At 46.8% G+C, this 12,111-nt stretch overlaps 6 protein-coding genes across 6 annotated transcripts; 4 read left to right on the top strand and 2 right to left on the bottom strand.

Moving 5' to 3' along the window:
- Positions 1 to 518: 518 nt before the first annotated feature.
- Positions 519 to 4,416, top strand: N7483_006446 (uncharacterized protein; the record flags this gene model as incomplete). Its single annotated transcript, XM_057089883.1, has 3 exons — positions 519 to 840; positions 898 to 1,133; positions 1,189 to 4,416. 3 exons carry the CDS (start codon positions 519 to 521, stop codon positions 4,414 to 4,416), a joined length of 3,786 nt encoding a protein of 1,261 aa, XP_056944624.1.
- Positions 4,417 to 5,684: 1,268 nt separating this feature from the next.
- Positions 5,685 to 6,382, top strand: N7483_006445 (CENP-X/MHF2 family protein; the record flags this gene model as incomplete). The annotated part of the gene is made up of 2 exons (XM_057089882.1): positions 5,685 to 6,269; positions 6,335 to 6,382. 2 exons carry the CDS (start codon positions 5,685 to 5,687, stop codon positions 6,380 to 6,382), a joined length of 633 nt encoding a protein of 210 aa, XP_056944623.1.
- Positions 6,383 to 6,538: 156 nt separating this feature from the next.
- N7483_006444 (uncharacterized protein) lies at positions 6,539 to 7,024 on the bottom strand (the record flags this gene model as incomplete). Its single annotated transcript, XM_057089881.1, has 1 exon — positions 6,539 to 7,024. One exon carries the CDS (start codon positions 7,022 to 7,024, stop codon positions 6,539 to 6,541), a length of 486 nt encoding a protein of 161 aa, XP_056944622.1.
- A 604-nt stretch (positions 7,025 to 7,628) lies between these two features.
- N7483_006443 (MIND complex subunit MTW1) lies at positions 7,629 to 8,768 on the top strand (the record flags this gene model as incomplete). The annotated part of the gene is made up of 3 exons (XM_057089880.1): positions 7,629 to 7,682; positions 7,783 to 8,109; positions 8,166 to 8,768. The coding sequence occupies 3 exons, from the start codon at positions 7,629 to 7,631 to the stop codon at positions 8,766 to 8,768; spliced, it is 984 nt and encodes a 327-aa protein (XP_056944621.1).
- A 76-nt stretch (positions 8,769 to 8,844) lies between these two features.
- Positions 8,845 to 10,044, bottom strand: N7483_006442 (dihydroorotase; the record flags this gene model as incomplete). Its single annotated transcript, XM_057089879.1, has 3 exons — positions 8,845 to 9,777; positions 9,853 to 9,932; positions 9,990 to 10,044. 3 exons carry the CDS (start codon positions 10,042 to 10,044, stop codon positions 8,845 to 8,847), a joined length of 1,068 nt encoding a protein of 355 aa, XP_056944620.1.
- Positions 10,045 to 11,116: 1,072 nt separating this feature from the next.
- Positions 11,117 to 11,894, top strand: N7483_006441 (uncharacterized protein; the record flags this gene model as incomplete). Its single annotated transcript, XM_057089878.1, has 2 exons — positions 11,117 to 11,434; positions 11,505 to 11,894. The coding sequence occupies 2 exons, from the start codon at positions 11,117 to 11,119 to the stop codon at positions 11,892 to 11,894; spliced, it is 708 nt and encodes a 235-aa protein (XP_056944619.1).
- Between the last annotated feature and the right edge of the window lie 217 nt (positions 11,895 to 12,111).

Genomic DNA, 12,111 nt, shown 5'->3' with positions numbered 1-12,111 from the left:
AAGATTTCTTATGTCATGTTTTGCACTTGTACGTACAAGAATGTCTGCCCAGGTCTCTTTACTACTTCGACGTGCGTACCTACTAGGTAGTTGAGAACTTGAATACACACATCTTCAAAAGCACTCCTACGGGTCATTCCGGGGGTCTTTGCACTAGCATTTTGGTTGTGATTTTTTCATTATAGCTGAATCAACCCGTGCACCTTGATTGTACTGCCTAGAGCGTTCCCCACTTCAATACATACAAATGATTTCAAGTTCTTCAACCTTGATATCGGTTAGCCTAATTAGGCAGCTAGACACCTAACCACTAAGGCCAGAATTTGTCAAAACAAACACCCCCTAAACTAACCTTGGAAGTACCAATGTACCACCACAGCATGTACTCCGTACTCCGTGCAGCAGTTGACTTTAGCGGGCCATGGCGGGGAAACTCAAACATTTGAACATCTAACCCCACCTGGGCACCAAACAAGGAAACCCTGGAACGGGTCTAGCTTGACACAACTATACTTAGGATGGGCGTTAGAACATTACTCAAGCGTCTACGCGCCTCAGATGACACAAAGACATCAGCAACAGCAACAGCAACAGCCGACACTCACAAAGAGGGAGCCATATCAACCCGAGCTAGTGCCTCTACCTTACATCCGGAGGTTTCTGCTCCTATCTCTGCTATCAGCGAGAATAGTAGGAATGATAACACACCCCGGGACTTATGGGATGAGGCCTACGCTACTCTCAGCAGAGAGGACCCAAAATTGAAGCAAATGTATGAAAATGTTATACTGACCGAGGGAGATCTGAAAGGGAACGGTACATTGTGCCAGAACAATCTAGGTAAGCACCGAGAACTCTCATCCCAGATTTGAATGTCTGACAAAATGTGGTGTTAAGCAATCACTGGATCATATCAACGCGAAGAACAGTTACGCCAAATAGTCAAGAAAAAAGTCGAAGAAATTGATTTGGCACAATGGCGAGTCCAGGTTGGTGGTCACACCGTGGATGTCAGTGGGCAGTTCGACAAAGCTGTCAAGATTGTCTTGGCAGTTAAAGACTATGTTTCATCAGCTGTCAACTCCGAGCCTCATGCCGCTCTGGCGTGGGCCGGAGTATGCATTTTCTTACCGGTATGTCCCAAAGATGCAATGAAACATTTGTGGTAATGCTGACCTTAAATCCTAGCTTCTTTTGAATCCATCGGAGCAGAAGATTGCTGCCCGTGATGGTCTTGAAGCTCTTCCATTTGCAGTGCGCAGATTGAGAGTCATGGAGAGACTTATCAGGCCAGGAAACTCTGGGTTGACAGAGGATAGCTATCAGCCCGATAGTCTGAAACTCGTTGAGGATTTTGAGAATACAGCCGTGGAGCTCTACAAGACGATCCTGGAATTTCAACTTCGACTTGTGAGGCAGCACTCAGACAATTGGGCAAAGCGCTACGGGCGGAAGGTTTTTAAGGCCGATGACTGGACAAGTTTAACCAGTCATATTAAGACTCTCGAGACGAAATGTACTGAGATTGCTCAGGATTTGAGTCGAGAACGAATTGAGAGGGCTTTGCAGGACAGTGATAATAGTATGCAGCAGGGCCTGCAGAGGATCCAAGAAGAGCTGGAGAAAACAACTCGTGGCATTGAGAAGCAAATTGTGATGCAATCAGCTTGGCGACAGAGTGATGAGGAGCGCAAGTGTCTACAACTGTTTCGAGAATCGAATCCATATGAAGACCAAAAGAACAGAACGCCCAAACGAGTCTTGGGGACAGGGAATTGGTTCTTTGAGAACAGGAAATTTCTCGACTGGAGGGAAAACGAAGGTCCTGATCTTCTGTGGTTATCCGCTAAGCCTGGTTCAGGCAAATCTGTTTTGGCAAGAACCCTCATTGATGAGGGCCTGGTTAAATTGAGCCATCAGAAGCAATCCGCGGTCTCTTACTTCTTCTTCAAAGATATCTCTCCATATCAGAGAAGTGCACTCAGTGCTATCTCTGCAATCCTGCATCAATTGTTCTCTGCAATTCCATCTCTAGTGCGACATGCTCTTATTCCCTATGGTTTGAATGGAAAGGAGCTACTCCAGTTGTTTGACGAGATGTTTGGAATCCTCTGTCGGGCAGCTGCTGATCCCGCCGTTGGACAAGTTGTGTGTGTTCTGGATGCTCTCGACGAATGTAATGACTCAGACCGATCCATCTTAGTTGAAGCAATTACAAACTTCTATCGTGGAGCCAAGAATGCGTCAAATACCGAGAATCAACCCAAGCTAAAGCTTCTCTTGACCAGCCGCCCTTACTCTGACATTCATTCTCAATTTCACGATCTTATGAAGGAGACACCTACAATCCACTTGTCGGGAGATCATGAATCTGAAAAAATTAAAGAGGAAATCGATCACGTTGTTGATGTCGACATCCCAAAGCTTGCTGCGGAGAGGGGCTATGATGAAGAGGCAACAAATTGGCTGGTTGAGAAGCTGCATTCAGTCGAGAACAGGACATATCTGTGGCTAAGCCTGATCAGAGAAGAAATTCGCCTCAGCGAACGCCCTTCTAATAGGCGAGAATTGCATAAAATTATCTCAAACTTGCCCCCAAGTGTGATGGATGCTTTCGATTCGATCCTAAAGAGATGTCGCCATCCTGAACTTGCAAGACAGCTCTTGCATATCATCCTGGCAGCCCACGAGCCCTTGTCAGTTGATGACATGAAAATAGCTACAGTGCTTGCCTCTGATCTTGAATATCGCTCATACAAAGAAGTTGGGGTCGAAAGGTCGGATGCCTTTGAGATGAGAATTAAGAATGTTTGTGGCCTTATGGTGACCATTGAAGATGACTTGGTGTTTCTTATCCACCAAACAGCGAAGGAGTTTTTGGTTAAAGACAAAAATCAGAACGAAAGCTGTGGGATTTGGAGATTCAGTTTCAGTCCCTTGGACTCTGAAATCCTCATGGCAAAGATCTGCGTCTCGTTGCTTTCTTTCACTTGCTTTTCCGAATGCTCACTTACGATCGACGCCGAGAACGCCGCAGACGCTGATGAAGGTGATGACAAAATTTCTCAATATTCTCAGGACCATGCCTTCCTGAAGTATGCGGCGATGAATTGGGTGCAGCATGCCCAAGATGCCATACTGGACGAGAATTCAGAGTGGATGCCATCAATATTATCGCTTTGCACTGTGGATAGTTGGATGTTTAGAACATGGTACACGTTTTACCAACGATCACAGTTGTCTAATTTTCCTTGGAAGACAACAAGCTTGAACCTTGCTGCTGAATTTGGGTTTGAAAATGTTATCGATTCTCTTCTGAAGAGTGGCGAGGACCCCAATGAGATAGACGGCCACGGGGCAACGCCACTTGCACGTTCTGTAAGAAGATCTAAAAGGGCCGTTGAGCTTCTTCTGGACGCCAAAGCAGATATTAACTCTCATACCTGGGAGGAGCCCTGGCATTATGAGCTTGAAGATACAGGCACCGAAATTTCAGTCAAGCCTTTTACGGGGACCCCTCTCACCATGGCTGCACTTGAGGGGAATACTGAAATGATCGAATATCTCATTAACCGTGGAGCCAGGATAGACTTTCCCCCGTCGAGTCCGTTAACGCCACTATCAGCAGCATTCATCAGGTGCCTTAATGATGAAGATTCAAACAGAACAGAGATTCTCCGCCTGCTGGTTCGGCTTGGAGCGAATGTTTGTTTCGAGAATACGGGCGAAGATCTACTGGCGGATACAACAGTCCTTCATTCCGCAGCCATGATGGAAGACTCGTCTATTTTAAAGATACTTCTCGATTCGGAAACTGCCGACTTAAACTTTCAGCTTCGAGAAGCATCAGGCAATACTGGAGCGGGACCTATAGATGAGTATACAGATGAGAAAAGACTCAGGATTAATGAGCCAGAAATCCTGATCAATACGACAAGAAATTGTTCACCTGATGTGTCCTGCACCGACAGTGCAATACGCGTTAGTGGTTGTGAAGATGAAAATTCAGATGGAGGTGGCAAAGAAGATGACATTGCCTCTATCTCGCAGAACTCCGAAAAGAGTTTCAATTCCAGCCCCGATCATGATGACTATCAATCAGATCTGTTCAGCTCGATAGAAAACACCCGTTACATGATAGGAGCCACTCCTTTGCAACTTGCAGCCGCGCATGGACTCGTTGAAAATGTGAAACTTCTTCTTCAGAATGGAGCGAATCCGCATTTAAAAAATGCCAATGGATACACAGCCATGGATTTTGCTCTTGAATTAAGCCTGCACTCCATTGAGAATTGTGATGATCCTGAGACCTTGGCTTCTATCAAAAGGGAAATGATAAGTTTGCTTGAGCAATATTGGCATAGATCAACAGATGGTAAAAAGTCATCTTTTCCAGTTCTTATCGTCAAAGACTAACTTGAATTTTGATTGTTGCAGGCTTATCGGATCATAGCACTGAAGGATCCATACTACATAGTAGTTGAAGGCCCAAAAGTTGCTAAACATTGAATGGAAGCCCAACCACTAGTACCGGTAATCACCCCAAGGGCTGTCAACAAGATATCAGAATAGTTAATGGAACTACTCACTGACATAGAGCGTATGGCCTATTTATTTTGCAAATTACTAGCAATTCATTCCAGATCAATGGGCCGAAGCCTCATAGAGCTCCATCCCGAGGTCATATATCCATCCATGATTCGATCAAGCCAAGCGTGTAATACTTTATAAATACCTTACCGTGCTGTATTTTTTCAATAGTGAGTGACCTCGAAGCCTCCCGAGGTCACTTCCAAGGTTCCCGGTAGTGTGTAATATTACGGAATTGGTTTCCCTTCAGTCACACAGCCTCAAAATATCGATAAATTCATTTGAAATAATTGATTCCAGCCAATGGATACATTTCAAACGACCCAAGGAATTTTCCGCAGAAAAGAATCGTTTTTCGTGGTTTCCCAAGCATTTCAAAAAGTTTCACTAACCATTACTCCGTACTACATCCACAATCAAACACTACATACATCCATGCTCAATCTGGCGCTACATCCAAGCTACATCCAATAATCTGACAGAACTTTTTTCGAACAGCGGAGTGATTCAAGTTATTGCCAGGGCCACTTGGTTAATTTTATTGATGCTTAGAACTACTACTGGTACAGCCCTGGGGTGATTATTGCCAAAAGTAATCCTAGTACCTCCTACTACGGAGTGCTGCTAGGTATTAGTAGAACTTCAAGAACACTGCTAGTACTATAATGATTATTTCAATGTTGGGCAATACCTACTATGATGCAAGTAGTATTAGTTTTCATGCTCAACTTGAAGTGCTGCCAGTGCCAGGTCAAGTGGGAATTAGCAGCTTGAATATGTTGAAGTTCAAGTTCAGTACCAGTTAGTAGCCCCACTGCATAGTATATGTAGACTGCCAGTGAATAAGTACTACTACTAGTAGTATGGATCGAACCTCAACTCGTAAAATCGACTGGTTTCTAGTATTTCTCAATAAAAAAACAAGCGTATCTTCCAAGTTTAGTTCCGGTGTGTATACGGAATACTTGAACTCACCTGGACAAGATACTGTATCACCTGATACCGCGTCTCCAGAACGCGACCCGCGTCCCTCTGAACTCCACCTTCCGGGATCCTTAGGTATCTACAATCCCACCTGGCATCAACACACTATCATGGCCGGTGAACCTCAACAAAAACGTCGCAGACTTCCCTTCAAACCGCCCAGCCGCACCTCGAGTGCTGGTCCTTCCGCAGGATCCTCAACGGCCGCGAAAGATAAAGGGAAGACGAAGGAAACCACAACCAAGCCCTCGAAGCCTACAGCAGCCTCATCATCAGTGTCAAAAGCTCAACCGGCCGCTTCCAAACCAACATCAGCTGCTAAGCGCACTCGAGATGTCGTAGAGAACGTTTTACCAGCGACACCATCCGATTTCGCAACTGACTCCGAGTCCGAAGCAGGCGATGTCGAGCGTCCTGTCTCCGAAGAACCGGATTACATCCTCGCGGAAATTACACACCCAGCCCCGGAGGAGGATATCACGACCAGTGCACCACAAATTAATCCTAAACTCTTGACGGGGATTTTCCACCACTTTTTCAAGAATCAAAAGACTCGAATTTCAAAGGATGCCGATGCTATGATGGCCAAGTATATGGATCTTTTCGTGAGGGAGGCTATTGCGCGTGGGAAACTCGAGAGAGATCTTGTCAACGAGAGCAAGGGACGGAGTGGCCCTGCGGATAATTTTATTGAGGTATGTTCTAAATGTTGATTTTGGCTCTAATGTTACGAGCATTCGCTAATCTTCTTGTCACTTAGGTCGAGGACCTTGAAACATTGGCCCCATGGCTTGTTATGGACTTTTAAAAATATCCGAATCCTTAATAATTTGGACAGACTTACTTGGATGAGACGGCGTTTCGTGTGTCTGCATTGACGTTTTTTATTTTGAATTTCGGGCTCTGATGATTTTGAGATACCAACTACCCTACACAACAAAGCTCTTCATATCTTTGACCTTCACTAGATGTACGTGACCTGTAGCATACTAATATCTCGCGGACGGTTATATGAGGGCGGGACCCCCGATGAATGATCTTCCACAAAAGGCGGAACCGCATCGAAACCATTGGCGTTGTGTAACATGGCAACATCATGATTGACTCGTCGTGATACCCATGGGTTAGCCGTATATGCTGTCTTCTTCTTGCTGAAATGAGTGACAACTACAGGCAGCTGGTTATGTTCTGGAAGATGGCCAAGCTTGACGTTGTACTCGGTATGTGCAATATCGAAGACTATAAAGACTCGTGTTCGCCATTGTTGGACGGCGACTAGACGAGGTTCCATGGGTGCTGATAGGTCTCTGGAACCTCTTGAGATACCATTTTTCTTCAAAAGGTGGGTAGCTAATGGTATCAGATCTTGAGGTGACTGGCGGGCTTTAGATATCAAGGAGCTTCGCTGTGAAACAATGACCAGAACTCGAAGTGGACCTGGTTCTGTCATGATTATCTATGACAGTCGTTAAAATTCCACTATCCAAGTAGCTAATTCAGATTACTTACTTGTCAATGAATTGAATTGACAGAGTTGTTTGCTGAAGCCCTGGAGCCATGAAAATGGCTGGCTCTCCTGTTACCTGTATATAGTAAAGATTAGTTGCCTAGTGCGGAGTACTCCGTACCTGGGACCTGCAGCTATCAGGAGACACTCGGCATTTGGCTGCACAAAGTTTGTCAATGAACATGCATTTTCCCAGGTGAGGATATGATATTTTACTCCGATCCATGTCAGCATCGGGGATATGAGGTGGGTTGTCTGGTTGAGCTTTCAATGTGTAGTATAATAAGGCACATATGCGCACCAATGAATTCAGGATTTAAAAACGCAGAACATATGAGGCAGACTTTCCATTTGAAATCTGATCGGTCTCATCCTTCCAATCCAGTCTGGTTGAGTTGGTGTAGCTCCGATGGAATGTGAGTACAGTGAGTGAGTACCTTGGAATGGTTCAAGGTCCCACGATAAGGCGGTCTGCTATCTCCGCTGTGTCGCGTCTTTTCCTTTTACCCAACGCGTCCATCACAGTACGACGAGGTTTATTTGCACCATGAATGATGCAACTACTTCCCTGCTCACTGAGCATTTCAGCTACACTCCCTTGGTGAGTTTTAATGGTCGTGCATGAGTCCTCAGACTCCGAATAGGGCGCGACCGACCCCACCAACCCCTTGCGAAACCCACTTGCTAACCCGACCTGGTAGTCGCTGATTGACGATATTATCAACTCGATCAACAACTTGATCTACCAGGCAATTTCTAGCTTGGAGACGGGCTTGTTGGCTACTCCTCCAGAACGACTGGGTTTCTCACACGCCACCAATGGCCCCACTATTGCGGACACGGACGATGATGGAAATATTGTCTACCCGGAAGCCAAGCTAGAGCTGGAGAATGGACTGCACCAACTGGAGACACTTCTTGAGGCGAATGTGGATAAGGCCTTTGATAAATTTGAGATTTATGTGCTTCGAAATATTCTCACTGTACCTGGGGACCTGGTGTCGCATGTGCGATTGAACCATTATGAGGTAGGATGCGCTTTCTGTCTCATATCAGCACAAGAGCTAACGGAGTCGTGATCTAGGGCCTCTCATTTAACCCTTCCCCCGATACACCTACTCCCGAAACCATCGCAACACTGCGCAAGAAATTACTTGAGACTAGAAAGCTCAATCGATCCTTGAAAGACGAGTGCGCGCGCAACGATGCTGTCATTGCTCAGTTAAATGGGATCCTATCGAAGGTCAACCCTGAGCAGGACAAACCAATCGATACCGATGAACCAAATACCACTACGCCACTTGATCTTTCTTTCTTGACAACAAGCCCTGCCGCGAAGCAGCTTCGTGTTGGCGTGAACACTGGCTCAAATACAAAGCACAGCCCTCTTACGACCAATACCACCTTCATCCTTACGCAGCTTCCGGCCCTTCAAGCAACGCTGGAGAACTTGCGCCCCAAGTTGGCCTCACTGCCCAACTCTGTTAAGGTGATAGAAAGCAAGTCTAAGCGGGATGAACGGAAAGAGTACATCGAAAGCCGGATCAGACTGCACCTTGAACGCGCTGGACAGCTTGCTATGGGCGATGACGGTCATCCAGTCGTCGCTGGTCGCCGTATCGATATCTCCGAGGCTCATGCATTGGAGAGCGTGGCTAATATGTTGACCCAAAATAAGTCTGCGTAAAGTGATGTATCATTGTGATGAAACTGGCTCTATGTACTGGAAATTTTGGTGCATGGTATTTCTTGCTAGTGTTTCTCTATGACCAGGTGACGGTCCATGTGTCCTGGTTTCTACGGAAGGGGACAACATCAATGTCGCCCGCCTGCAGAATGTTGACGATCTTCTCGCCCTTCTTATCAATGGTGATGAACTCGTTCTGCTCCTCACCAATCTGGTAAAAGGCACGTCCGAACTTGGTCATGAAGCCCTCAAAGATCTCTGGGGTAATCTCCTCGTCCTTAAGGATTCCGTTCTCGCAGGCCTGCTCGAAGGAGTCGAGGACAACCTGGGTGGTGTACGGCTGGGTGAAAACACCAGCAGCGATCTTCTCGCCACCACGCTTGGAGGCAGCAGGGTGGGGCGCACTGTCAGATCCGAAGAAGAACTTGGGGTTGCCCGATACAGCAGCACGGAGCAGAGCGTCACGGTCTGCGGGGGTCTTGGCAACGGGCTTGCAGAAGCAGAATGGGTCACCGGCCCAGTGGTCAATGATGATGGACAAGTGGTGGGCAGTGATAGTACCCGCGACAGTGGGACCGCACTTCTTGACGGCCTCAACAGCGGCGGCGGTGGTGCAGTGCTCCAAGATGATGCGGAGCTTGGGGAACTTGGCGTGAAGCTCCAGCAGAGTAGGCAGGAAGCGCTCCTCCGCCGACAACACGGTCACATCACCCGAAGAGGGAACTTCACCGTGCAGGTTCAGAATCAGGTTCTGACGCTCCATCTCGGCGAAGACGGGGTAGAATGACGCATAGTCATACACACCGGAGCTCGAGTTGGTGGTGACACCGGCCGGGTAGCTCTTCACACCAGTGATGCCACGCTTCTTGGCCTCAATGATAGTATCGGGAGTGATGGTTTCGTGCAGGTACAGCGACATGAGGTAGTTGACCTTGGGCTCAATTGCTTGCAAACGCTTCTTGTAGTCCAGGGCGTGGTCAACGGTGGTGACGGGAGGGACCAGGTTTGGCTGTATGGTATTGATTAGATAGCTGAAGCAAGCAATATATGATAATATAATTGCTCAAGGAACGCTATTCCTCACCATAACAAAGACAGTGTTCACACCACCCTTGCGGATGGTGGGCGTCACCAATTCCATCATAGGACCATCGCGAAGGTGGACTATAGGGCATGGTCAGCTTTATCCTTCTCCGTACCCCAAGAACTAGCCTGACATACCATGGAAATCGGCCGCAGCAGGCAGCCTAAGGCCACGGAGCTTAGACAAAGGCATTATAAAATTGTTCAATTGTAAGTTGAATAGAGATTCATCTTGATGCCCCGCCAAACACTAAATTTTCTGGGTTTCTGCCGGGCGGTGTATGTGGATCTCTCCCCGGCTTTCCCCGCGATCCAAACATCCATTGATCTATACATACAACTTCAAGTTCATATAACTCGACTTTTACACAACTGGACTCGACAAACATGAGAGAAATGGGCAATATGGACTGCCAAAATAAGCTCTTTGGGCACTTGGTGTAACCCCTCCATAGTCCACAACACTCCAGACCACCCTGATGTGGGTCAAACACCTCTGTAGCCGCCGTGGCTCTCTGCAATCCCGGGCGCTTCGCCATCGTCCTATCAGATGCCATTCTTTCACTTCACACTAGAAACCTGCAAGTGCCATGTCTGGACCCGAAAATTACAGGCTCCAATCGATCCGAACCGAGTCTAAATTTAACTCAATGACCACACGGAGCTTCCCCTGGCTTTCTTCAGATGTCACTGCCAAGTCTGCAGGCGCCCGCCCATATGCTAGGACCCTCGATGAACCATACTCGAGAAATAAGCCCATGTCTGAGGGTAATTGATCTTCTATCCCTGAAATCTAAGTTGGGACAACCTGCCAATGGTTGTCTCCCATGATTTATGAATACCCCTCACTATGGCTGACCATTCATGCTGAAGAACCCATCCATTATGTCGGATACGCGCCCTGGTCAATATTAACCTTTGTTACAATATAGCGCTCGCCAAATATGGCTGATAGACTGTTCTCGGAGACATTAAGGTACCTTGTAATTGTTTCAAGTTAGACATACATATTCAGCCTTCTATCCCCTGTCGCAGGAATATTCGGAGACTTAAGGCCTTTATTCTTTCCCTTTATTTCCAGGTTTCACCGTCGTTCTTTTCCAACACAATCCTGGTCTTTCATTCACAGCCACCTCTGTGAGGTCCCTTTTATTCCTTCTCTACTACATCATCCATTTCGGAGTCCTTGCCGGCAAGGTGCATACCTCTACTACCTCGATAATAAAATCCGAACCTTTTTGCATCTTTCAAGTTTCCTCTTCAATATGAGCTCCGGTTCCTCTACTGCAGGCTCTAACGCCATCTCTTCTGATATGGATGAGTCAAACTTTCTGAAACGAAACCGAATGTTGCATTCGGTCCAACTGGGTCTCTCTTCATTCATCCTTGTTGCTGCCATTGCAGTCATTCCTTGTGCAGTGGTGCCTTACCAGCATTACTTGGACACGGCCAAATGGGCGACTGCGAGTCTCGCCCTATGGCCTCAAAATCTTGATCTTCGTCCCACCGTAGCCGCTCTCTCATGTGGCTGTGTTATTACATTTTTGAACTTGATATATGTTGTTACTGCTCTCCTCCCTTCAGTGAGTACCCATTCCGAGTCCCTTGACATATACATGACTTGGATTGAACTAACAATATGTCTTCCACTAGCCTCATTCTAGAATCAGACTTCTGAGCCTATCCTCAGCTGTCTCAGCATTCGGTGGCTTCCTCACGGCTCTGGTCTGCCTTCTGTTTATCATTTACCGCCCCTCCTCAACCTATCCCACTGGCTTCACGGAGAATGAAACCCTGCACAGCTGGACTTGCAAGTGGGAGCACAGCTCTGCGAATATTACTGCCCCAGCCCACTTTGAACGGGATTGTCATACCAGCCATGCTAGCGTTGCATTAGTATCATTGCTTCTCGGATTGGAGATTTGCATGGGAATTGCCGCCGCAGCTGGTACCTGGTTCCAGAAGAATGTTGGTCGTCGACGTGAAGAGCAGGCTGAACTGGAGAAACTGGAGATCGCTACGAAGCAAGCGTATCGAAACTAAGTAGAAGTCAAATGCTATTTTATGTGTGGAGATGAGCAATGAGCGATGCATGTGTGTTACTACTGGGTGGACCTTCGAATGTTGGAAACTGCGTACAAGTAGTACGACTATGGTTTGTGTTTAGCTGTGAGATAGTATCATGATAATCTAGTTTATGCATTGAATGAACCAGCATTTGGATTTTGAAAAAAGGGTAATACAAATATCAGTAACGTCA

Source organism: Penicillium malachiteum, assembly GCF_028827825.1.
Source record: "Penicillium malachiteum strain IBT 17515 chromosome Unknown utg000003l:1.0-4950554.0:1.0-4952489.0, whole genome shotgun sequence".
NCBI classification, from domain to species: domain Eukaryota; kingdom Fungi; phylum Ascomycota; class Eurotiomycetes; order Eurotiales; family Aspergillaceae; genus Penicillium; species Penicillium malachiteum.
Note: the sequence above shows the minus strand (reverse complement) of the source record. Positions and strands in the feature narration are given on the sequence as shown.